The sequence below is a fragment of the Bos indicus genome, chromosome 16 (assembly GCF_029378745.1).
Source record: "Bos indicus isolate NIAB-ARS_2022 breed Sahiwal x Tharparkar chromosome 16, NIAB-ARS_B.indTharparkar_mat_pri_1.0, whole genome shotgun sequence".
NCBI lineage: Eukaryota > Metazoa > Chordata > Mammalia > Artiodactyla > Bovidae > Bos > Bos indicus.
Window position 1 is genome coordinate 64356287 of NC_091775.1, and position 27390 is coordinate 64383676.

Here is a 27390-nt window from a genome sequence, read left to right on the forward strand (position 1 = left end):
GAAGATGGGGGGAAAGGGTGGATAAAGACGCAAGAAGAAATGACTGGAGGACTGAGTAGCAAAAGAAGAAGATGCCTTAGAAATGTGATACGCCAAGAGTTCAGCCAGAAATTGGAGCTTTAGCCTCTCTGCTGCTGCTGCTAAGTCGCTTCAGTTGTGTCCGACTCTGTGTGACCCCATAGACGGCAGCCCACCAGGCTCCCCATCCCTGGGATTCTCCAGGCAAGAACACTGGAGCGGGTTGCCATTTCCTTCTCCCATGCATGAAAGTGAAAAGTGAAAGGGAAGTCACTCAGTCGTGTCTGACTCTTCGAGACCCCACGGACTGCAGCCTACCAGGATCCTCCGTCCATGGGATTTTCCAGGCAAGAGTACTGGAGTGGGGTGCCATTGCCTTCTCCGAGAAAAAAAAAGAAAAACATCTATTTCTGCTTTATTGACTATGCCAAAGCCTTTGACTGTGTGGATCACAATAAATTCTGGAAAATTCTGAAAGAGATGGGAATACCAGCCCACCTGACCTGCCTCTTGAGAAACCTATATGCAGGTCAGGAAGCAACAGTTAGAACTGGACATGGAACAACAGACTGGTTCCAAATAGGAAAAGGAGTACATCAAGGCTGTATACTGTCCCCCTGCTTATTTAACTTCTATGCAGAGTACATCATGAGAAATGCTGGGCTGAAAGAAGCACAAGCTGGAATCAAGATTGCCGGGAGAAATATCAATAACCTCAGATATGCAGATGACACCACCCTTATGGCAGAAAGTGAAGAGGAACTCAAAAGCCTCTTGATGAAAGTGAAAGAGGAGAGTGAAAAGTTGGCTTAAAGCTCAATATTCAGAAAACAAAGATCACGGCATCTGGTCCCATCACTTCATGGGAAATAGATGGGGAAACAGTGGAAATAGTGTCAGACTTTATTTTTTTGGGCTCCAAAATCACTGCAGATGGTGATTGCAGCCATGAAATTAAAAGACGCTTACTCCATGGAAGGAAAGTTATGACCAACCTAGAAAGCATATTCAAAGCCAGAGACATTACTTAGCCATCTAGTCAAGGCTATGGTTTTTCCTGTGGTCATGTATGGATGTGAGAGTTGGACTGTGGAGAAAGCTGAGTGCCGAAGAATTGATGCTTTTGAACTGTGGTGTTGGAGAAGACTCTTCAGAGTCCCTTGGACTGCAAGGAGATCCAACCAGTCCATTCTAAAGGAGATTTGTCCTGGATGTTCTTTGGAAGGACTGATGCTAAAGCTGAAACTCCAATACTTTGGCCACCTCATGCGAAGAGTTGACTCATTGGAAAAGACTCTGATGCTGGGAGGGACTGGGGACAGGAGGAGAAGGGGACGACAGAGGATGAGATGGCTAGATGGCATCACTGACTTGATGGATGTGAATTTGAGTGAACTCTGGGAGTTGGTGATGGACAGGGAGGCTTGGCGTGCTGCAGTTCATGGGGTCGCAAAGGGTCGGACATGACTGAGCAACTGAACTGAACTGAACTGAATGCCCCCCTAAGTATCAATAATTTGTACCGTTATTCCTCACCTCCTCAGTCCTCTCTACTTTCTCCAGTTCAACAGGTTAGGCAAATCCAAAGATATTTCTCTTTATGAAAAGGCTTTAAGCCTTTGCTCTAACTTTCTAGGTCCTGGAGAAATGAATAATGCAATACACAAAGTAAACACCTTTTAAAGTCATGAGCTTTGGCCTTTGCACACAGACAAGATAACTCCCAGGTCGGGGCAGGATGGAGCCAAAAGATAAATGAATCTTGTAATTTAATCTTTCTTTGTTGTTTTGCGCAAAGCAAGTTGGTTCACTGGAATAAATTTAAGAATTAATGTCCCTTGAAATAGGAAAGCAGTGGAACCTCTCTTCCCCTGTGACTACAGATGGACCATGACACTTCCACAAAGAGATGCTCTAGACCCCTTTGGCTGTTTCTTAGCTTTCTTTTTCAGGTCTTTGGCCAGACACCATTTTACACTGTTGAAAATTCACAATGGAGCTTGTGGCCAGAAATACCCCACGACTTGGTGAGCATGATTCTTGAATGGTGGATGGTTTGGGATAGGGGAAGAGGCAGATGGATTTGAAGTGTGGATCGGGGGAGGGGAAGCGACAGGAGCTCATGACAGGGTGACTATGGAAGAAACTATAAAGCGGGTGAGTAGGACAAACAGAATCAAGCCAGGCAGACAGTTCTCCTTTTTGCATGTTTATTGCTTAGGAGGCCGTTGCTGCTGAGTTCTTTCCTCTGTATTTTAGTCCATGGTTAGCAAAAGAAGTTAACCTCTCATGTCCACTGTGATGGTTGGGTAGTCGATGCTTGGAGCACTGTGTTGAGAAGAACTCTGCAGGCCACACCTAAGCCAGAAAGAGTCTGGGAATTGATAAGTAATACCTGCATGGATGTGGGAAAGGAAGTGTAGCCCATGGGCCCATAGCAATTATTTGCGTTGTAAAGTAAGCATTAGTCACTCAGTCATGTCTGACTCTGCGAGCCCATGGACTGTAGCCCACCAGGCTCCTCTGTGCTTGGGATTTCCCAAGCAAGAACACTGGAGGGGGTAGCCATTCGTTCCTCCAGGGGATCTTCCCAACGAGTATAGCTCAAGTCAAGATGATGCTTGACAGTTCCTAATGACTACTTGACCACGGGGCGTATATTTTCCCCCAGTCTTTTTTTTTTTAATACGTTTTTTCCTTGTCCTTGTCCACTGTCTTTCTCTCCTCCCCTCTTCCTGTTCTCCTTTTCTACTCTGTAGACCTTGGACTCAGCAATGCCTCCCTCATGCCCTTTTTGTGACAGGTGGGATCAGAACGATCACACTAAGCACTAAGCCATGCTCACAGCAAAGTTCTATTTTTCTCTGGGATCTGGATTGCTGAGGAAGACACTGCACTCTGATTCTTATGCATGTGTTTGTTTTCCCAAGGAGAATCCCAACACTTAAAAATTTTATCTTCTTATCCCGTCCCTGGGGATTTTTGATCCTTTGGGTATTCCTCTCTTACTTATATGGTATGTGTCAGTCTTTGTGTGCTTTTGTACGTGTTGTGCAGTTGATATGGGTTGGGAGCTTGTGAAAAGTTGGAAGTGTGCTTACAAAGAAGCAAGTTGAGTAGAGTTATGACTTGATACCACAGACCAAAATCTCTTCTGATTCTCCTCTATCAAGCAAAGCTTAAGACTGTGTCATTGCCCTGTTTTTGTTTTTTACTTAGGTCTTTTCTTAACCTCACTCAGGAATAAGATTTTTTTGATGAAGGAAAAAGTCTTTGCTTTCCTACCAATCCATTCACTCCTTTGAGAGCCTCTTAGATACTATTTTTAATCAACATGCCTCTGGGCCAAATATTACAAGCATAAGGTTATGTAATTGCTCCTTTTAATAAGCTGCATTTCTTAGCAATTCAGTTCCATTTCTCCTTTCTGTTCCTATTTTGTTTGGACTCTAGATTGCAAAGTACAAAGGATTATTGACCTGGTTGGAAAAATATCGATTACCTTTCTTCTGTAAAGCCAACTTATGTTTCCATTACATTCTCTGTCAGGAGTTCATCAGTTTCATTAAGTCCCCAGAAGGAGGTAAGCATGTGGGGGCATGTGTGTATAGACACATGGGGAGCTGGGTGCAAACCATCCGAAGTCTCTCAGTCCTACAAATACTGGCTGCCTTTACAGCCTGAGATGTGTGGGTGGCTTAGCCTGCATTGTGGCAATAGGTGATATCTTAGGCTGAGAAATTGGTACCAAGAACAAGAAACAGGAGTTAGTTGGGCTGGGCTATTTGTCTCACTGCAGCTAAGAATGAGAGAGGTAATGATGGCCAAAATGCCTATAATACGTTCAAAATCAAAGGTAGCTCACCACCTTCATTGCTATCACCTGGCCTAGGCCACCGTCATTTCTCACCTGGCTGTTTTTTTGTTTTTTTTTTTTACTTCTTATTTTATTTTGGGATATAGCCAATTAATAATGTTGTGATAGTTTCGGGTGGACAGCAGAGGGCCTCAGTCATACAAATACATGTATCCATTCTCCTCCAAGCTCTCCTCCCATCTAGGTTGCCACATAACATTAAACAGAATTCCATGTGCCGTATAATAGGTCCTTGTTGGTAATCCATTTTAAATATAGCAGTGTGTGCATGTCCGCCCCAAGCTCCGTAACTATCCCTTCCCTCCATCCTTCCCCACTGGCAACCCTAAGTTTGCCTTCTGCCTGCCTCACTTGGCTATTGACATCATCTCTGAATCAGTCTCCTAGCTCGCTCTCTTGTTCTCTTCTCCCAGCAGCCAGGGTGAGCCTTTTAAAACTTCCTTTAGATCATGTCACTCCTCTGCTCGCTGTCCCTTCCCACCACCACCACCACCAATGGCTCCCATTTCAATCTGAAATCCAGAGCCCCTGAAATGCCTTTCCAGGTCCTAGAGACCTGGCCCCATTTCCTTTCTGATCTCATCTTTTCCTACTTCTCCGTGGTTCATTCCATTCCAACCACTTTGTCCTCTGCAGTTCCTCACACATTCTGGGCACATTTGCATTTCAAGGCTTTGCACTGGCTGTTCACTCTGCCTGGGCCGATGCTCCTCCAATATATTCACATTGGTGCCCCTCCTTCACCTTAAATTTCTGTGCACTTCTCACCTCCTCAATGAAAGCTAGCCTGGGAGCCCACGGCCCCACCCATCCAGCCCCTGCCCAGCTTTACCTATACCCTCCTTTCCTTCTTCATTTCTTCCTGTAGTGCTTATAACCTTCAGCCTTACTAGAAAATGTATTTATTATGCTTATCGTTTGTTGTCTGTCTCCTTTGCTAGAATATAAGCTCATTGAGGGTGGGGATTTTTGTTCTGTTTGCAGATGTATCCCAAACACCTAGAATGGTACCCAGCATTTAGTAGGCCTATAATAAATGCTTGTTGAAAGAATGAATGAATAAAATATTCACCTAGGGTTTAACTGATAACTTGACTCAGCTCAACTAGCCAAAGGAAACTAGGGAAAGTGATGATTTGGGAAATCCCATTGAGTAAAATATTGTAACAAATCGCCCATTATACTCATCTCCCTCCTTCAACACATGTATTGGAAAACCTGCTGTCAGGTGGGGACCGTGGAAGGCCAGGGGCCTTGTCTGGAGGGTGATTTTGATCTGTGGATTGTACGTATGCTTGTAGGTACGCCCCTCCCCCCGCCCCATGTCACTTGATATGTGTCACTAGAGGGCCTAGGTCTGGCTTCAAAAGCACCACGTAGTCAGAGCCCTACTCATCTCACTGGCCACCATTTCTCCTCACTCCCGTTGAGTGATTGGGAGTCTGGCCATGTGCCAGGCTGAGAGAGGGGCTGGGGGAAGAGCTCATTCTCAATCTCTTACCATGGACTTTTCCTGGCAGCCAAGATGATGAGATGGCAAAAGGCAGACCAGTGGCTACTCAAGAAATGCATTGGCGGGGTCAGAGGGATGTGGCGCTTCTATACCTACCTCAAGGGCAGTGCAGGTGGGTTCTTGGAGTTGTTCCTGGGGCCTTTGCAAGTTCTTAACAGCTTCCAGGATACCCTGGAGCAGTTCTACTGCTGCTACTAACAGTTCTGTGTATCTATGGTGAATACAAAAAGTGCTTTGTAACACAGCTTGGGTAGAAGTCTTTGGAAACTGGGGTCTATTGTGTAGGTTATGGCAAAAGCACTCAGAGTCCCTTTCATTCATTCATTCATTTAACAATGTTTATTGAGCACCACTGTATGGCAGCCACTGCGCTTGCAGGTGGGGATACAAAGGTGAACAAGAGCCCTAAGTCCCTGCTTCCCGAAGCTGCCGTGACAGTGGGGAGACAGACAAGGAACAAGTATACACACAAATCCCTGTAGCAAAAGTGCTTTCTGTTCTACTGGGTCCAGTAGGTGATGAGTCTAGGAGGCTGGCAGTGAATACTAGCTGACATTCCAGTTCAGCATCATTAAATTTGACACAGGAACAAATCTTAGTATAAAGGTGAAATTCTGGCTTTCCAGGGGTCAGGCAGGGAAGAATTAGACAGATTGTCTTATAGTTTGTCATTCAGACTTCAGCCCTGGCAAAGCTGTAAAGTAGGGAATGTAGTCCTTGGCACCTTTGGGCTCCAGTGTCCTTCTGCAGGCTGCTCCGGGTCCATGATCTAAGAAATGGTCTTTTTACGCTGATCTTTATTTTTTGGACAAAACTTGAATGTCTAATGATCTACTCTCATGTGGTTTTTCCTAAACTGACAGTTTTTCTAACACTCCCCGCCAAAAAAAAAATCATGAAAGAGTCCTACCCATTAAGTCCCTTTTCTCTATGTCTCCCATCAGCTCCTGCATTAGGACATTTCTGGAAATGATCCCTTAAGCCAAAGGAGTGGCTCAAGGTGATGTTGGAGGCAGTAGAGCAAGCAGGTGGGGGTGGAGGTGGGGTGGGGGTGTCAGCTGCCGCACTCAGATACAGCCACTGGAGGGGCAAGCCTGGGGTGCAGCTCAGTCTGATCCATAGGTGATCCTGTCTGATCCATAGGTGAAGAACTGGTGGATTTCTGGATTCTTGTTGAGAAGATTCTGAGCATAGATGAGATGGACCTGGAAGTGAGAAACCACTACCTTTCCCTCCTCTTTGTGCTGAAGGCCACCCATCTGCAGGAAAGCTCACGGGTGGTGACTCTCTGCAACATGAACATCAGTAAGAATCATAAAGCATATCTGAGGTGAAATCCCTGGGGGATGCAAGAAAAAATCAGTCCAATGTCTGATAGTCCTCAGTCCCTTGCCTTGCAGACTGCTCCTCTCTCCATTAGGGATGCCAGTGGGAACCCCAACCCTTAACAGTGAACAGTTGAGAGAGACAGTTGGCCGTAAGCTGGTATGTGCCCCTTCCTGAGATGTTGCTTGTTAGTGAAGGTTAGCTGGAAAGAGTGAAGGGGAACTGGGACAAGGTAATTGAACAGTTCCTGCACTTGCTAAGCCTGCATGGCTTGTTTTGTGGGGTTTTGTTGTTGTTGTTGTTGTTGTTTTCTTTTGTTTTCAATTAGGGTTCTCTAGAACAAACCATAGTCCACAGGCCAAATGCAGTGCATGTGGCCTATGAGCTAAGACTGTTTTTTTTTATTTTTAAAAGCTTAAAGAAGACTGTACAACAGAGACTATAAATGGCTCACAAAGCCTAAAATATTTACTAACTCTTTATATTAAAAAAGTTTGCCAACTCCTTCTCTAGAACATCAAATTCATTCAAATGTATTTATTTATTAAGTGAGGAGGCATTCCTAACCCCAATACAAATGATGTGCTCCAGAAGCTGCAGTATTTGGGGTTAGTCACACTCCTCTCTATTTATATAGATACTTGGGAATTGATGATATTAAAATCAGGGCTAGTCAGGACTTTACCAAATTATCCAGACCAAACTCCTTCCTTTAGTCAGATCTAACTTTGAGAAATTCCACTCAGAGGTACATGTTTCTTGTTCTTAAACATATTTGCTGGTACCACTTGCTTTTCTTTACAATAATGTTCAGTAGTCTAAAAAGTAACTTGAGGAATCCCACAAAATGGTTATTTCTCTGGGGAAGAAGCAAGGTGATCAGAGTAATAAGGGGTCATTGTGTGTTGAACAAACCCTAAAATCATGTTCACTTTATCTCTGACCTGTCTAGGGTTGCATGAGGAATGGATGAAACACAAAAACATTTGGAAAAATTAAAAAACTTAACTATCCCCACATCATTTTCATCCTCTCTCTCTCTTTATTTTTTCCAGAGGCCCTCCTGAACCTGTCCATCTGGCATCCCAACCAGTCAACCACCAGGAGGGAGATCCTGAGCCACATGCAAAAAGTGGCCCTGTTCAAACTCCAGAGCTATTGGCTCCCCAACTTCTACACCCACGCCAAGACAGTCATGGCCAAGGAGGAATCGTGCCAGGCTCTGATGCAGGAATACGAGACTCGCCTGTACAGTATCTGCTATACCCATGAAGGAGGGCTCCCTCTGAATATGAACATCAAGAAGGCCCACCAACCCCAGAAGCACTACTCAAGCAGGAAGATCAAGAGGAAGATGTGGCACTTGATAGACTGTGGCTCGTGGTCCCTGGAAATGGATACCAATCCAGATACCAACACAGTGCCCCCCCCGGAGCTGGATTCTCAAGACAAGGTGGTCATACAAAAGCCTTTCCCAAAAGAGGCCTCTTCAAAAGACAGAATCATTAGTTCCCCAGAAAAGGATGTTCTCTATGCCAGGAAGTCCAATGTGAAGAAGAAAGCCAAGAGCCACCTCCACATGGAGGGCCTCTTTGAGACAGCGTTCTCAACCCACCTGAGGACTGTCACCCCCATCATCAATTACTCCTCCCACGTGACCATCAAGAAGGCCGTGAAGCAGAACCTCTCCTTGGGGTACACCCACTGGGCCCTGTGTGCAGATGCCTGTGCAGGGAGTCCCTTCCGGGACCACCTGAAGAAGCTAAATTTGAAAGTGGAGATCCAACTCTTGGACCTCTGGCAGGACCTGCACCATTTCCTCAGTGTCCTGATGAGTAACAGGAAGACTGGGAAAGCCATCTTTCGGCACATGCTGGGCAACAGGATCTGTGAGCTCTACCTGAATGAGCAGATTGGTCCATGCCTGCCGCTCAAATCCCAAACCATTGAAGGCCTGAAGGAGATGCTGCCTTCTGGGGATGTGAACCCCTGGATTCCCAGAACCCAGAAGGAGATATGCAAGGTAGGCCATGCATCACAGAAATGGGTTGGTATCTGGAAGATTAGGTCAAGACTTACCAAAAATCCTACCTGGTCATCTATACTGACTAACTTAATGATTTAACTACCCACACAATACGTATCGATGAGTTGGTTGATCGCTTATGAGTAAGTTATATAAATTCCCAAGAAGTAGCCAGAACCCCAAAGTAGGATGAAGGTGGAAGAATAGTCACTACCCACCTTTTATTTCTTCTTCAATTCCCCCTGATATGGAGTCTCCCAACCTCAGACTCTTCTATTGAAGGATGTTTTAAGAACTCTGAGCTAAATGTCATGAATCAAAATACAGGGTCTCCCTTTCCTAGACTAGCCATCATGGAAATGGCCAAGTGGGAGGATTTATTCTTATCCCCAAACATTAGATAAAAGCATGGGGCTATCCTAGACACCCACAGGAAGTAATAGGTTGACTATTTTCAAAATCTTGGCAGAAAACAAGTGGCTGAGCCAAATTGAGGAGAGAGCTCAATAAAAAGGGACTACTTACAAAGAAGGGTAGAGAAACCACAGGGCCACTAAGGTGCGTTGGAAGTTGTGCTGGACTAGTAAAGGAACCAGGGTTAGAACCCAGGAGTTCTTGGCTCTAAGTCCAGCACAATTTCCAATGCACCTTAATTATCCAGGATTGCACATCTGGGCAATGTTGGATGAGATCTGTCCAGGGGGTGCACAGTCAAAGCTGTCTGCACAGTTCCCGAGTAGAAGTTCCAGAGCCCTCTCCCTACCTGCCCCACCCTTTGTGGAGGCATTTGGAACTAGATGGAGGCTTAGATAGGCTGTGTTTCTGCATCAGCACATCCACACAGCAAAGCTCCCTCCCTTGGCCTTTGGTCTGCTGCAAAGATATTAAAAGTATTTATATTATTAGACAATGCTGGGCTATGACAGTTTCTAAGATTAAAAATCTTGATATCATTTATGACTCACCTCTTTGTCTCACACTCGTGTCTAGTCTGTGGGTGAATTCAGTTGGTCCAACCCTGAAAATATGCAAAATCTGATATTCCTCCCTTCACCTGTTATAACCACTCTTATCCAAGCTCTGTCCAAACTCACCTGGTTCACTGCAATGGCTTCCTGGCTGATGCCTCTGGATCTGCTCTTGACCCTCAGCAGATCCATTTCCACACTGGCCACAACGTAAGTTGTATGATTTAACTGAAAATAAAAGTGAGGACATTGAAGACAGATGGCTGTCTCCCGTAAAAGCCAAAGTCCTTGCTAAAACCAACAAGGCCTACAGTGTCTGTCCTCTGCCTCTCCTCTCTGGCTTCACCTTTCTCTGCCCCCATGCTCATCACTTTGGTCATGCCAGACACATGCCAGCTCAGCCGCGCTGCTCCCGCTGTGTGTAATGTGTGGATCCCCGTACGACTGAGTCCCTGCCTCCCTCAGGTTTTTGCTCAAGTCATCTCAGTGAGGCCTTACTTGCCCACTTTACATAAAACTTCAGCCCTATCCCCATTTTACTTTTTCCTTAGCACTTACTGTGATCTGGAGCCATGTATGTATCCTTCCACACATACATACATACACTTCGTGTGTATGCATGTATAATCCTTATAATGTACATGTGTGCATTTGTGTGTACAGTGTCCATCTGTTATATACACATATACTTGTATTATATTTTAAATAAATGCACAATATGTATATGTTATATACGTGTGTGTTATAGAGATAGATTTTTTTTAACTTATTTTGCTTCTTTTCCTTCTCCTCATGAGGGCAGAGGTTTTTATGTTTTGTCACTAGTCTCCAAGCATCTAGAAAGCTACTGGCAGTGTAGTGTTGAGTGCTCAATAGTACATTCAGCAGTCATTTGTTGAATCAATTAATCCCAACTGGAGATGATCCTTACTTTGGGCTTTGCTCAGGGCAATATTTTCTGGTTTGAGACACTTGTTTCTGTAAGAACTCTCATTTTCATCCATCCGTTCAACCATCCTCCAATTATCCAGTTACCTTTTGTTGAATACTGATAGCATGCCAGCTAATATACGTCTATTTCCTAACTTCTGATTCACTTACGTGAAAACAGAATCCATGTGGAATATAGGGGAAGTTTTAAATCCTGGTTTTATCACCATTTGGCTAGGTGGTCTTGAACAAACTAGGAAGTCCAAATTCTTTAGTTTTCCTAGGTCTCTTTGTCCTCAGACGTAAAATGAGAATTGGGATAAAATCGTATTTTGTTATTACATTTGTGAATTCAATAAATTTATAGAAATGTTGAGGATACTATACTGTAAAAGGCAAATAAATGAAAAGGGAAAGATGTGGAAGACAGCATCAGTCTTAAAGCAGCTCTTGTTTTCTAACCAGAGAAAGGAAGATTGAGAGACAGTGCTGAAGATGTCAGGGATATGGAATTTCATAGACAAGGAGACCAACAATGATGACAAGAAATTAAACTGGAAGTTCCTTAATTAAGAGAAAATCTAATGGAAAATAGATTCACAGTTACCAGGGGCTGGGGGCAAAAAAAATGGGGAATTGTTGCTTAATTAGTACAGAATTTCCATGTGGGGTTATGAAAAAGTTTTGGAAATAGACAGTGGTAATAGCTGTATAATATATAATGCATGTAATTAATGCCTCTGAATTGTACATGTAAAAAAATGGTTGAAATGGCAAATTTCATGTTATATATATATATTTTACAACAATAAAACGTTTCCTTTTCAAAGAGAAGAAGTAAGATTGGAGACACAAAGGGCATTGAGTTCTAGTGAAGAGAGCAGACAGCTGTGGATTTGAAGGCCAACTTCTCCACTTTCAAATTGTTTTATCTGAGGTAGAGGGCTGTGGGGCCCCTTTGTCCTTGCCTCCTCAACATTACAATGGGGATCGCAACAGCCCCCTCAGAGAAAGGCACTGTGTGCGCAGCGTCTGACAAGTGGTGGCTCACAAACCTTCATCCTCTTAACACCCCTTAATCAGATCCATAGAACCTTAGCATCAGAGGAAGCCCTGGAAGTTCCCTCAGCTTCCACTCTCATTGTACAGATGACAGACCAAGGTCTAAGGTCTCACTGTGGTCTCCTGGCAAGTGCAGAGCCAGCATCCAGATTCCCCTAGTCTGCTGCAAAGCCAGCAAACTCCAGTCCTGGAGCCAAATCCAGCTTACCTCATGTATTTACATAGCCAGCGAGCTAAGACTGGTTTTACACCAATATCTTTACTAGACAGGTTGTTGCTGCTGTGGGTTTTGGGGGCTGGTTTTTTTGGGGCTGTTGTAGCCTTGTGGAATCTTAGTTTCTCTGATCAGGGATTGAACCCCTGCCTTCTGCAGTGAAAATGTGGAGCCTTAACCACTGGGCTGCCAGGGAACTCCCTGGTTTTACATTTTGTAACAGTAGGAAAAAACATCAAAAGAAAAATGCGTCAGATCACATGGGTGTTATACGAAATTCAAATTTCTGTGTCCATAAATAAAGTTTTATTACAACATACCCATGCTATTCCAAATCCTGAAAGATGATGCTGTGAAAGTGCTGCACTCAATATGCCAGCAAATTTGGAAAACTCAGCAGTGGCCACAGGACTGGAAAAGGTCACTTTTCATTCCAATCCCAAAGAAAGGCAATGCCAAAGAATGCTCAGCTACCGCACAATTGCACTCATCTCACACGCTAGTAAAGTAATGCTCAAAATTCTCCAAGCCAGGCTTCAGCAATATGTGAACCGTGATCTTCCTGATGTTCAAGCTGGTTTTAGAAAAGGCAGAGGAACCAGAGATCAAATTGCCAACACCCGCTGGATCACAGAAAAAGCAAGAGAGTTCCAGAAAAGCATCTGTTTCTGCTTTATTGACTATGCCAAAGCCTTTGACTATGTGGATCACAAGAAACTGTGGAATATTCTGAAAGAGATGGGAATACCAGACCACCTGACCTGCCTCTTGAGAAATTGGTATGCAGGTCAGGAAGCAACAGTTAGAACTGGACATGGAACAATAGACTGGTTCCAAATAGGAAAAGGAGTTCGTCAAGGCTGTATATTGTCACCCTGTTTATTTAACTTATATGCAGAGTACATCATGAGAAACGCTGGACTGGAAGAAACACAAGCTGGAATCAAGATTGCCAGGAGAAATATCAATAACCTCAGATATGCAGATGACACCACCCTTATGGCAGAAAGTGAAGAGGAACTCAAAAGCCTCTTGATGAAAGTGAAAGTGGAGAGTGAAAAAGTTGGCTTAAAGCTCAACATTCAGAAAACGAAGATCATGGCATCCGGTCCCATCACTTCATGGGAAATAGATGGGGAAACAGTGGAAACAGTGTCAGACTTTATTTTTCTGGGCTCCAAAATCACTGCAGATGGTGACTGCAGCCAGGAAATTAAAAGACACTTACTCCTTGGAAGGAAAGTTATGACCAACCTAGATAGCATATTCAAAAGCAGAAATATTACTTTGCCAACAAAGGTTCGTCTAGTCAAGGCTATGGTTTTTCCTGTGGTCATGTATGGATGTGAGAGTTGGACTGTGAAGAAGGCTGAACGCTGAAGAATTGATGCTTTTGAACTGTGGTGTTGGAGAAGACTCTTGAGAGTCCCTTGGACTGCAAGGAGATCCAACCAGTCCATTCTGAAGGAGATCAGCCCTGGGATTTCTTTGGAAGGAATGATGCTAAAGCTGAAACTCCAGTATTTTGGCCACCTCATACGAAGAGTTGACTCATTGGAAAAGACTCTGATGCTGGGAGGGATTGGGGGCAGGAAGAGAAGGGGATGACAGAGGATGAGATGGCTGGATGGCATCACTGACTCGATGGAAGTGAATCTGAGTGAACTCCGGGAGTTGGTGATGAACAGGGAGGCCTGGCGTGCTGCGATTCTTGGGGTCGCAAAGGGTCGGACAGGACTGAGTGACTGATCTGATCTGATCTGATGCCCATTTGTTTATGTGCTGTCATGTGCTACAACTACACAGTTAAATCATTGCAATAGACAGTTTGGTCTGTGGCCCACACAGACTAAAATATTTGCTATCTAACTCCTTACACACTGTCCTGAGGAGAGGCCAAGAAAGTACCCAGTGATGGACAAACTCAATTCTGAAGGAAACTCTTAACATTCTAACTAAAAAGAACTATAGAAAAATAAAAATAGTAGGTTAAATTTTAAAAAACAATCATGGTGTTTTTAGATATTATTTTACTTATTATTAGATAATTGATAGGAGAAATCTGCTGGCTGCCTAATGGGGGTTCCTGTGTAGGTTACCATTATTTTTCCCTCTGGCTTCATTTAAAATTCTTTGTCATCAAATTTGGACGGTTTTAAAACAATGTGTTTTGGAGAATATCCTTTTGTGTTGAGGCGTGATGACTAGGTATTCTCTTAGCTTCATGAACTTGTATATCCAGTTCCTTCCCCAGGTTTATAGTATTTCTTTACATAAACTCACTGCTCCCTTTCCCTTCTTTTCTCCTTCTGGGATATGCTTTATGTTGCCCTTCCTAATGAAATCACATAGCTCTTGTAGAAACTCTTGTCCTTTTTCTTCCTCATCCTCCTCCTCTTCTCCTTTTTCTTCTTCTTTTTAAGTTCTTAGTTCTCTCTCCTCTTCTCTCTGGATCATTTCTGGATTTCTATCTTTGAGTGTGCTAATCTTCTCTTCAATAGAGTCTGCTCTATTTTCAGTGCTTTTTTCCCTTTTTTCCTTAGCCATGCCATGTGGCTTATAGGACTTTAGCTGTCCAACCAGGGATTGTACTGGGCCCACAGCAGGGAAAGCATGGAGTCCTAAACCACTTGACTGCCAGGGAATTCCCTCCAGTGCTTTCTAATGCATTCGTCATCTCATTTATCGAGTTCTTCAGGTTCAGAATTTTTGTTTGATTTTTTTTTTTAGAGTTTCAGTCTCTTTGGTAAAGTATTCCTCTGTTCAGTAATGTTATTCCTGAACTCATTGAATTGCTTTTCTGATTTTTTTCTTACAGCTCACTGATTTTCTTCATGATACGATTTTGAATTCTCAGATTGTAATATTTCATGACTTCAGTGGAGACATGGTTTCTGGAGAACCATCATTTTCTTTTAATGATACCGTGTGACTGTGTTCTTCATAGTGCTTGATAAGTTGTTCCTCTGCCAATGCATCTGAATATTAGTAGCAAACATCCTTATTTAGGTAAAGGTTTAAAACTTGATTATAACAATTCAAAGGGCTTCCCTGGTGGCTCAGAGGTAAAGAATCCACCTGTCAATGGAGGAGATATGGGTTCGATCCCTGAATTGGGAAGATACCCTGGAGAAGGAAATGGCAACCCTCTCCAGTACTCTTGCCTGGAGAATTCCAGGCTACAGTCTGGCAGGCTACAGTCCATGGGGTCACAAAAGAGCTGTTACATGACTTAGCGACGAAACAACAACAATTCAAAACGTTGGTACTTAGAGGCTTTTCTTTTGTTTCTTAGTAGGAGGTGATACAGCACAAGTTTTCGCTTTCTCTTACCTGAGTGCCTCTGGCTGTGTTTGAGAATTGGCACTTTCCATCCTCCACCGCCTCTGTTAGAGTTGCCACTGGTGTCCTCATGGTTGCTGCTTGCGCTTCCAGGGTGTCTGGTACCTTGCTGCTGGTGGTACCGCTGCTGTCACTGGCATCACTTCCTGGGGCACTGGGATGATGGACGTCTCCACTGTGTCCGGGAACACCTGGATCAGGTGCCGGGAGGGAAGGGAGAGAAGGAGCTGGAGTTGTGGATGCTTCTGCCAGTCCACCCATCTTTAGTGTACAGATGGGTGGACCCCGTGAGCATCCTGGTGTGTTGGACAGAGATGCATTTGTTGAATTGTGGGTGTTCACTAGTTGTACATTGAAGGAGAGAGACAAGGGAGCATCTACCATGATGCTGATGTCGCCACTCATAAATCTTTGAAATCTAAATAGACATCCATGGAATACTCATTTCACATGTTGATTTTTAATATTTGATACATATATATTTAGAGCTTATCCATCACTATGTTACATTATAGATTGCTATTATTCAATCACTGAGTTGAATTCTCTCAGGAATATACTTCACTTTGGTTTCCTCAGAAGCCTAGGAGATCTGATAAAGTTATTAAAACTCATGCTCTTAAACTCACCTTTTGGCAGCATGACTTGGGCAATTTCTGGAGACAATCTTATGTTCCTTTTAAATTATTATAAGCAACTTATTGCCCATAAAATAATGTCCAGACTACTTATCAAACCATTCAAGTTCCTTATATATTGTCCCAATCGGCCTTCTCTACGTCATTCCTTGCCATTGCCCCAGCTCTGAACTCTTTACAAGAAAGCTACAGCTCAACCATCCTGGAATACTCATTGTTCTCATACATTTTCTTTCCCTTCTCTGTCTCTTTGCTTAATCTCTTCCAATTAGCTGAATGCTCTTTACTCCATGTCAGGATGGTGAGCTCCTACTTATACTGCAAGGTATAAATTGTGATTTAATTCTTCTTGCCTTTATGAACTTTACTTGGATTTTCTGAACTCAAAACATAGCTAGTTATTTCCTCTTCTCTGCTCCCAAAGAACTTTGTTCTCACCTCTATCATAGCATGAGTCATACTAGAAAGTGAACTCCTTGAGAACTAGGCTTGTAGCTTATTGGTCTCTGTATTTTCAGTCATGTGCACAGTGTCTGGAGGCACTCAGAAAATAGTCATCAAATCAATAAATGAATGAAAGTAAGCGCAGATAAATCAATCTAGCTAAGCACTGACTCGTGGGATTTTTTTGGTTGTTGTTTATTTGTTTGTTTTAATCTGATGAAGTATTCAAGTGGGTAAGGTCTTCAAGTGGGAGACGTTAAGAATAGACATACCAAAAAGAGACGCTTGGTTTCCAGGACCCTTTTAAGAATTCAATGAGATAGTACTTTACAAACGAATAAATAAGTATTAGACGTCAAATAATTGCCCTTCAGTAAAGGATTTGTTGTTTCTCTTCTCAAAGTGAAAGTGAACATGTTAGTCGCTCAGTCGTGTCCGACTCTTTGCGACCCCACGGACTGTAGCTTGCCAGACTCCTCTGTCCATGGAATTTGCCAGGCAAGAATACTGGAGTGGATTGCCATTCCCTTCTCCAGGGGATCTTTCTGACCCAGGGATTGAACCCTGGTCTCCTGCACTATAGGCAAACTTTTTACCGTCTGAGCTACTAGGGAAGCCTCTTCTTAAGTAAATATCAATCACTGTTCTCTGAGATTCAGAGAGAGGCTGTGACGGAAGCTGTCATATTCAGAGAGGCAAAGGAATACTTCCTGGTTGGTCATGGCTAATGTTTGCTATTCCATATCTCCAAATTAGAGAATCCAGAATCTGCAGCCTTCTCTTCTCCCATGTGAATACTAGCAGGACAGAGGCAGCAAGCATCTCTTCATAATGCTTATTTGTATTTGGATTTCAGATCCTCAGCCCCTGGTATACTGAATTCCTGGATGAAGAGGACTACTGGTTTCTCGTTTTTACAGTAGGAGGGACTTTGAGTTGGGGAGGAATCATGAGGTTGAGGGAAGAAAAGGGAGTTACTGCTCTTTCAGAAGTGCTCTTTGTTAAAGTTAATGAAATGTTAAGTATTTTTCTATCAATTTTTCTATCTGGGGTTGATGGTCTCTGGTGGTCTAAAGAGAAACCTCTCAAGGAAAAAGATCCAAGTGCATAAGCTCACTTTGAAGAAGTCACATTCATATAGAATTTCTCATTTATAGAGAAAGAGTTTGATTCGAAGATGTGTGGTATATATGGGGGGTATGTGTGTGTGTGTGTGTATGTGTGTATCTGTAAAGGAACAATAGTTCTTAACAAACTGAAAATAATCAGAGTCCATGTGACAGGGAGGCAAAGAAGGACCAAGCTGTAAAAATCTTGCTTCTGGCCTAGTTTCTATAGCAAATGCTGTCTGCTACCATCTCCTTCTCTTAGACTCAGAGCAGGCTCATCAGGACCAAGTGGCATAAAAAAGAATCTATAAGCAAAGAAGATATCATTCTTCTTTATAAGAGATTTGAGGAATCACTGGAGTTAAGCCAGGGTTTGGCTAACATGGAAGAAATGGAATCTATGCAATGGCAAAAGATAGCTACTGAGGACCTGAAGCAAGGTGGGTCCCTCCGGGTAGAAAGGAAGTCTCCAGTGTTTCTGGCAGGTAAGGTCAGTCACCATAATTTTTTTTTTAATCCTTACATACAAGCAGCTGTGAAGTATTAGTATTTTAACTTTAAGTATTTACTATGTGTCAGCACTATGCAATGCAAAGGTGATAAAGAGGACCTCATTTGATCTTCCAAATAACATGTGAGGTAAGTACAGGATAACTGAGGCATAGAAAGGACAAGTTACATTTCCAAGGTCACACAGTAAGTGGCAGAGTCAAGATCTGAATCCAGACTGACTGACTGCAGAGGCCCCCACTGGCTCTGAAAGGGAACCAGAGAACTCAAGTTTGACCAGGCTCATGACCACCAAGACATCATCACAGTTATATACTGATTACTCCATTTCATGCATCTGAAAAACATGTGCCATTCCTCCCCAGAATCAGGTCTAAGACATTTCTGTGAATATATTTTTAACAGCCACTCGCTTCCCCCAACATAACACACCAGCCACCCAGGCAGTGGAGAGCCTTGGTTAGGAACACAAGGCTCTGCTGTCCCACAGATCTGGGTTATATCCTAGCTCTGCTAGTGACTGTGTGAACCTGAACAATGTATTTAACCTATCTTCAAGCCCCGTTTCTCTCAACTGTAAAATGGGAATAATAGGCTTGTTGTGAAGATGACCCAAGACCATCCATGAAAGCTATTAACACAACATTTGGCAATAGTAAGAGTAGCCACTGTTGTTCAAATTGAACAAACTGCTTTAATTATCAGTGCTGAGGCAGTCAGAGTACTGCAATATTTCTCAAACTTCAAAGCACGATAAATACTACTGACTTCATTTTGGGAAACATATACCTGTATATGTATGTGTGTGTATAAATATATATTAAAATTTTTTCACAAAGCAACACCTGTCCTTATTTCATAAGATTATATACTCTCATACTCTCTATGTTATTCCATTTAATTTTGTAAAAGCTGATAACTGTTTTTTGACATTCTATTGTTATGATATACGTACTAGTAATCAGTTCAGTCACTCAGTCGTGTCTGACTCTTTGCAACCCCATTAATCGCAGCACATCAGGCCTCCCTGTCCATCACCAACTCTCGGAGTCCACCCAAACCCATGTCCATTGAGTCGGCGATGCCATCCAGCCATCTCACCCTCTGTTGTCCCCTTCTCCTCCTGCCCTCAATCTTTCCCAGCATCAGGGTTTTTTTCAAATGAGTCAGCTCTTCGCATCAGGTGGCCAAAGGACTGGAGTTTCAGCTTCAACATCAGTCCTTCCAATGAACACCCAGGACTGATCTCCTTTAGGATGGACTGGTTGGATCTCCTTGCAGTCCAAGGGACTCTCGAGAGCCTTCTCCAAAACCACAGTTCAAAAGCATCAATTATTCGGCGCTCAGCTTTCTTTATAGTACAACTTTCACATCCATACATGACTACTGAAAAAACCATAGCCTTGACTAGACAGACCTTTGTTGGCAAAGTAATGTCTCTGATTTTTAATATGCTGTCTGCTGCTGCTGCTAAGTCACTTCAGTCGTGTCTGACTCTGTGTGACCCCATAGACGGCAGCCACCAGGCTCCCCCATCCCTGGGATTCTCCAGGCAAGAACACTGCAGTGGGTTGCCATTTCCTTCTCCAATTCATGAAAGTGAAAAGTGAAAGTGAAGTCGCTCAGTCGTGTCTGACTCTTAGCGACCCCACGGACTGCAGCCTACCAGGCTCCTCCATCCATGGGATTTTCCAGGCAAAGCACTGGAGTGAGGTGCCATTGCCTTCTCCGAATATGCTGTCTAGGTTGGTCATAACTTTCCTTCCAAGGAGTAAGTGTCTTTTAATTTCATGGCTGCAGTCACCATCTGCAGTGATTTTGGAGCCCACTTCATGGCAAATGGATGGGGAAACAGTGGCTGTCTTTATTTTTTTGGGCTCCAAAATCACTGCAGATGGTGATTGCAGCCATGAAATTTGTAATCAAGATCTTTGAAAATTCATTTCCACCACTCCTTTGCTTTGTGAGCTTACTTGGCCAGCCACTGTATCTCCCTGAGTCTCATTTCCTCGTCTACAGAATGGGGATGATGGCATTGTTGAAAGGATAGGCGGTAATGCATTTGCACAGCAAGTAGGTCCTCAACAAGTAGTACTTGTTAGATTCGACTAAAAAATGTAACCCTTGCCTCTTTTAAAACTTTGATGTGCACTCTGTGTACAAAGCAGGTTGTTTGGGTGCTTGCCCTTTGGAACATACTCAGGCATGAATTATTAAAAGCTAGCATGAACAGGCCATCTGGTTTACCTTAGGATTTCCCCTTCTCTAAATCCCAAACATTCCAAATCCTCTCCCAGGAATCAAGAGAAAAGTGAAAGAAAGGATGGCTGATAAATTTGACCCTACACATGCTGGGCAGGGGCATTCCCCTTGATGGCCATGAAATGCCAGGAGGGATCAGGAAGAGTGGTAATCACCTCCATGGAGATGCCCCCTCCCTCCCTCCAGCATACCCTTTGCCATTGCTTTCTTGAAATGCAAATCTACCCCAATGAAGGGCCTCCTGTGCATTTGTCCAAGTCCAGGCCCTGGCTCCCCAAGTAGGCTGATGCCTCCACTCAGACTATGCCATAAACTCTCTGAGCATCAGAGCTAGAATACTCTTATATTTCTTGTAGAGAAACTGAGCCGAGGTAAGAGTCTTGCCCAGGGTTTCTCAGCAAGGGAGGGATTGATGAAAGACTAGAAAACTGAATGATAGCGGCAATAATCCACTGCTTTTACCACTGCAGTCTTCTGACTGAGAGATGGTAATGATAACAGTGACAATGCTGACCTAAGGACACTGACATTCAGAGGGCCACACCCCATATTCCTTTTATATCCCACCAGTATAACCTGCAAAAGTCCTGGACTGCCCTAGAGAGTTTCAGGGAAACTGTGGGTGATGAGATTTACCCTAAATCTCAGCGCTCATAACACAAATGAGTGTTTTGACCTTGGTAGGCACAGTGCTGCTATTCTGCCATTGCCTATCAGTGTCAGTTAAGTTGCTTAGTTGTGTCCAACTCTCTGCGACCCCATGGATACAGCACGCCAGACTTCCCTGTCCATCACCAACTCCTGGAGCTTACTCAAACTCATGTCCATCAAGTCGGTGATGCCATCCAACCATCTCATCCTCTGTCATCGCCTTCTCCTTCTACCTTCTATCTTTCCCAGCATCAGTGTCTTTTCCAAGTGAGTCAGTTCTTAGCATCAGGTGGCCAAAATATTGGAGTTTCAACTTCAGCATCAGTTCATATTCATCCTTCCAATGAATATTCAGGACTGATTTCCTTTAGGGTTGCCTGGGCAATGGCACCCCACTCCAGTACTCTTGCCTGGAAAATCCCACGGGCAGAGGAGCCTGGTAGGCTGCAGTCCATGGGGTCGCTGAGGGTCAGACACGACTGAGTGACTTCACTTTCACTTTTCACTTTCCTGCATTGGAGAAGGAAATGGCAACCCACTCCAGTGTTCTTGCCTGGAGAATCCCAGGGATGGGGAGCCTGGTGGGCTGCCGTCTATGGGGTCGCACAGAGTTGGACATGACTAAAGTGACTTAGCAGCTTAGCAGCAGCAATACCTCATTAAAACTTTTCTTGCTGCCTCAGCCTTACAGTCCCATCTCATTTTGAATACAGAAAGTCATTCCCTCCCAATTCACCATGCATGACTAGACATGATCTATAACTGCCTTTAGAAAAAAAATAATTCACTCTCAAAGGACAATTATTCACAACTATTGATATTCAGAGATATGAGTTGTCAATTCTGAAGGTAATTGTATCAAATTTTTTGGCGCAACAGCAGAATGTTTGAATGCATTTGCAGCTCCTCCCTATACCAGATGGGGTTTGAAAGAGTCCATATTCATTTGGATGGATTACTTCTAGTATACATGTTAACACTTAGTGCCTCTTCCAAAGTCATATCAGTTACCCTTAAGCAGAAAATTTCCACGGGTCAGGTCTCCCCAAGAAGGGCAAAAGCCCCCATTCTAGAGGATAGGGGAGGCAGTATTTTCTTGCTTCTGATTTGGCCTAGGAAACTTGTATTTCCTATATAGACATTCCAGTAAAACACTATTGTCCTACTTAAATAGCATTTTAAAGACAATACTTGCAAAAAAAAAGAAAAAAAGTGCGTGAATCTTTGAAACCACAGTAGACAACAAGACTCCATTTTTGTTTTCCCCTATTTGATAGACATAGAGAAAATGGCCTTTGAGGAACTCTGTTATAAGTATCCAAAGGTGGCCATAGAGAAGATCAGTGAGGACTACAAAATATATTGTGAAAAAGTACCTCATATAGGTAAGTGTTTAAACTCAAGGATGGATGTGAGACAACCAGGTAAGAGAGAATCTCAAAACCACAAGAGGCATAAACCAAAAAAAGGATGGTCAGCAGAGAATGACCATGTCTGTCTTTTCTCCTACAAAGCCAAAGAAGGGCATCATGAAAGTCAGATGCAATTGTAAATGAATGAAGACGATGATGAAATTGTTAATTCCTACCTTCTTACTTATTTATCACTCTGGGGTTTTCAACAATACAGATTTGTCTCCTACCAAGATTTCTGGGGTCATAGTTTTGTGAAAGGAGATTTGTTGGGGGGTATGTTCTTAGAAATAACACCCATATGGGCATGAGGAAAGCAGAACTGGGCACAGGTAGATGCTGAACTGTGAGGTAGTTATGATAAACATCAGCAGATCCTATAGGAAGCTCTAAAGCTAAGATAGCCCTTCAGAGTTGTCCCTCATTGAGGCAAGAAACTTGTACCTCCTCACTGACTCAAATGGGATGTGACTGACTTTGGGAGGACATAACCTTGGGTCAGGCAGTGCCCTTTGGCCAAAGACACTTCCAGAGAGGACCTCACCTGTGGCAGCAGCCAGTAACTCCAGGCAGCTGGGAAAATGAGTGCTTTGCTCCTAAAGAAATGAGCTAAGGCATGCACCAGAGCACTCAGTATTGTCCACTTACTTTGTAAGGAAATTTTACCCCATCTTGTAACAGTTCTTCCAGGAGTCTGGTGGCTTCCTTTCCTAGGGAACTTATGTAAGAAAGGCTGACACACACTATTACAGCTTGTCTGGAGATCACAACAAATACTCCTTTTCTCCTTGCTTTTCTGCTCGTGACAGATTCCTTCTATGGTTCTGCTAGTGGTTCTGCTGGTCTCAGGGGACTTACTTGGCAAGATAACCTAGACTTTCACCCCTGAGAGACATGAGCCCTTGATCATCATGACTTCTCAGGCTGTGGCTGCTCACCTGTTGCTTTACCATCACAGTTGGACACGGGAATACCAAAAGGGCCAAGTGCATTCTGCACAGCCCCTGCTACGTAACTGGTGACCACAGTCAATGGCCCCGCCAGTGCAGTGACTCCTTTGCCTCCCTGACCTCTGGCATAAGGAACTTGAAGTGACTGAGCTCCTACTGTGTCCCTAGTCATAGCATTCCCACTCTGGGATCCTGGACCTCCAAGCTGGCACAGTCCAATACAGGAGCCTGTAGTCCAATTGTGGCCATTGAGCTCTTGAAATATAGCTGGTACCAATAAGTTAAATAAAGCACATTACTAAAATTAATTTCACTCTTTTCCTTTTAGTTTTTTAAATTTGACTGCTAGAAATTTTAAATTTATATAATACATGTGGCTCCCATTATATTTCTATTGGACAGCGCTGATCCAGATCCACAGAACCTTAAGTTGTAAAGATTAAACATTTCCCTAAGTAGGTCACCAAAACTGATGATAAATGGATCTCTTCTACTGTCATCCCTTGATTCTCATATTCAATATTCGACTCACTGGGGGCCACAGCTTCATATTATGGTCTTCGGTTTTTCCTGGAGGATGATGCCTCATTTTTCAAAAAGTATCATCTCCAAGCTGGTGTGACAGACAGCTAGACCTTCAAAAAATGGCTTTGTTACTCTACCAGGCCAGCAGCTCTCATAGGTGACAAAACTAGTGGATCCAACTACTGTATGCCCTTTGCCAATCCGCTTTACTGTAAGTGTATCTCTTGATCAGAGGCAGTGTTACGGGGGATCCTATTCAGGGGATCAAACACTTCTAAGCCCCAAATATCAATGCTAGCTGAAACCTCACAGTTAGGAATACATGTCAGTTCCAATCCAATACAGCTGCCCCTTCCAGAATAAAAAGGTCCAATGTCATCAAATTGCCACCAAGTGAGTAGCTGGTTTTCCATGAAGGATGTTGAAATATGTGAGTTTTAGTGTTTGTCTCTTGCTGGCAAGTTGAACATTTGGCAACATTGGTAGCTAAATCAGCCTTAATGAGTATGGGGCCCGTGCTACTGGGTCCATACACAGCCTCCATCCGTTTCACCCACCTACTCTGTTCATGAGCTCATTGTGCCAATGCTAGGGTAGACTGTGACAGACAGTGATTTCAGATGGACTGTGATACCAGACTTGCTGACATCAACTGGCTAAGTCCCTCCGTCTTCTTGGTCCTTTAGTGCCTCTTTCTTAGTGGTTGTTTATTGATGGGCTTTGAGATACAATACGAAGATCTTCATATTTCAAATGTATATATATATTCTGATCATCTGTTTCTTTTTGTATGACTTTCGGTAAATTGTGCCTTTCAAGGAATTGATCCATTTCATCTATGTTTTCAAAATGTGACATGGAGTTGTTCTTAGTATTCTTTTCTTACCCTTTTTATATCTATGGTATCTGTAGTGATAGTCTTGCTTTCATTTCTGATACAAGTAATCTGTGTCCTCTCTCTGTTTTTCTTAGTCTAGCCAGAGACTTATTGATATTATTGATTTTTTCAAAGAACCATGTTTGTCTTCATTGATTTTCTCTATTGATTTCCTTACAATTTCATTGAATCCTGCTCTAAGTTCTATTATTTCTTCTCTTCTGCTTACTTTGGATTTTATTTGCTCTTCTTTTTTCACTTTCCTAAGGTAGAAACTTAGAGGATTGATTTAGATGATCTTTTTTCTATTTTTATATACGCATGAAATGCTATACATTTTCCTCTCATTGCTATTTTTCTCACCTCCCAAATTTTGATAAGTTGTGCTTTCATTTTTATTTAATTTAAAATACTTTAAAATTTTCTTCTTTGAGCCATGTGTTATTAGAAGTATGTTTTTAAATCTCCATGTGTTTTGAGATTTTCCAGCTATCTTTCTGTCAAGTGCTTTGTGGTCTGACAGCAGACGTATGGTTTCTATTCATTTAAATTTTGTAAGGTATGTGTATGGCCCAGAATGTGTTCAGCACCGGTAAATGTTTCACGTGAGCTTCAGCAAAAAGTGTGTTCTACTGTTGTTTGATAAAATGGTTTGTAGCTATCTAGTTGATTGCTCCAGTTGATTGATGGTGTTGTTGATTTCAACTAGATCCTTATTGATATTCTGCCTGCTGGATCTTTCCATCTGTGACAGAGGAGTGTTGAAGTGTCCAACTTTGAAAGTGGATTTACATTTTCCTCCTTGTAGTTCTGTCGCACATAGAGCTCTTGTTTTGTTCACGCACGTGTATGTTAAAAATTGTTGTATCTTCTTAGAGAGTTGACCCCTTTATCATTATGTATATCTCTCCTTTCTCTGAAGACTGTTCTGTATAAAATTAATACTCTTCTTTAAAAAAAAAAAAAAAAAAAAACTTACTTTTGGCTATGCTAGGTCTTCATTGCTGTGCACGGGCTTTCTCTAGTTGAGGCTAGTGGGGGCTACTCTCTAGTCGCAGCCTGTGGGCTTCTTATTGCCATGGCTTCTCATTGCAAAGCATGAGCTGTAGAGTGAGGGCTCAGTGGTTGTGGTGCACGGGCTTAGTTGCATGTGGAATCTTCCCCAACCAGGAATAGAACCTGTGTCCTCTGCATTGCCAAGCAGATTCTTAACCATTGAACTACTAGGGAAGTCCTCTTCCTTCCTTTTGACTAGTGTTGGCATAGCATATTTTTCTCTATCCATATACTTATAATCTATATGTGTTTTTATATGTAAAGTCAGTATATTCAGTAGCTAATATATAGTACTTAGTGCAGCACTTTAACAGCATCATCTTTTAGGATTTGAAATGGCTCAGCTGGAATTTCATCACCTCCACTAGCTTTGTTTGTAGTACGTTTCCTAGGCCCCACTTGATTTCACACTCCAGGATGTCTGGCTCTAGGTGTGACCACACCATCATGGTTATCCGGATCATTAAGACCTATTTTGTACAATTCTTCTGTGCATTCTTGCCACCTCTTCTTAATATCTTCTGCTTCTGTTTAGTCCTTGCCAATTCTGTCCTTTATTATGCCCATCTTTGCATGAAATGCACCCTTGGTATCTCCAATTTTCTTGAAGAGATCTCTGGTCTTTCCCATTCTATTGTTTTCCTCTATTTCTTTGCATTGTTCACTTAAGAAGGCTTTCTTATCCCTCCTTGCTCTTCTTTGGAACTCTGCCTTCAGTTGTGTGTATCTTTCCCTTCCTCCTTTGCCTTTCACCTCTCTTCTTTGTTTCAGCTATTTGTAAGGCCTCCTCAGACAATCATTTTGCCTTCTTGCATGTCTTTTTCTTTGGGATGGTTTTGGTCACTGCCTCCTATACAGTGTTACGAACCTCTGTCCATAGTTCTTCAGGCACTCTGTCTATCAGATCTAACCCCTTGAATCTTTTCGTCACCTCCACTGTATAATCCCAAAGGATTTGATTTAGGTCATACCTGAATGGCCTACTGGTTTTCCCTACTTTCTTCAATTTAAATCTGAATTTTACACTAAGGAACTCATGAGCCACCATCAGCTCCAGATCTTGTGTTTGCTGACTGTATGGAGCTTCTCCATCTTTGGCTGCAAAGAACATAATCTGATTACTGTATTGACCACTGGGTGCCGTCCATGTGTAAAGTCATCTCTTGCATTGTTGGAAAAGGATGTTTGCTGTGACCAGCTTATTTTCTTGACAAAATTCTCTTAGCCTTTGCCCTGTTTCATTTTGTACTTCAGGGCCAAACTTACCTGTTATTCTGCATATTTCTTAATTTCCTACTTTTGTGTTCCAATCCCTTATGATGAAAACTACATCTTTTTTGGTGTTAGTTCTGGAAAGTCTTGTAGGTCTTCATAGAACTGGTCAACTTAAGCTGCTTTTGCTTTAGTGGTAAGAGCATAGACTTGGATGACTGTGATGTTGAATGGTTTGCCTTGGAAATGAACCAAGATCATTCTGTTGTTTCTGAGATGCACCCAAGTACTGTATTTCAGACTCTTTTGTTGACTGTAAGGGCTACTCCATTTCTTCTAAGGGATTCTTGCCCACAGTAGTAGATATAATGAACTTCTGAATTAAATTTGCCCATTCCCATCCATTTTAGTTCACTGATACCTAAGATGCCAAAGCCTTTGACTGTGTGGATCACAATAAACTGTGGA

At 42.8% G+C, this 27390-nt stretch overlaps 1 protein-coding gene across 3 annotated transcripts in view; it reads left to right on the forward strand.

The window, feature by feature from the left end:
• Positions 1-27390, forward strand: part of RGSL1 (regulator of G protein signaling like 1) — a 62154-nt gene that overhangs the window by 5888 nt on the left and 28876 nt on the right. For 2 of the 3 annotated variants that reach the window (XR_011560908.1, XM_070768541.1), the window contains exons 3-10: positions 1971-2045; positions 3472-3601; positions 5416-5520; positions 6552-6713; positions 7790-8757; positions 17215-17277; positions 17730-17952; positions 22168-22275. Coding sequence is in view for 2 of the 3 variants with exons in the window: in XM_070768541.1 (XP_070624642.1) it covers positions 1971-2045; positions 3472-3601; positions 5416-5520; positions 6552-6713; positions 7790-8757; positions 17215-17277; positions 17730-17952; positions 22168-22275 (1834 nt within the window). In the remaining variant the exon portion in view is untranslated. The remainder of the gene's footprint in view (positions 1-1970; positions 2046-3471; positions 3602-5415; positions 5521-6551; positions 6714-7789; positions 8758-17214; positions 17278-17729; positions 17953-22167; positions 22276-27390) is intronic. The other variant, XM_070768542.1, reaches the window with a different exon arrangement.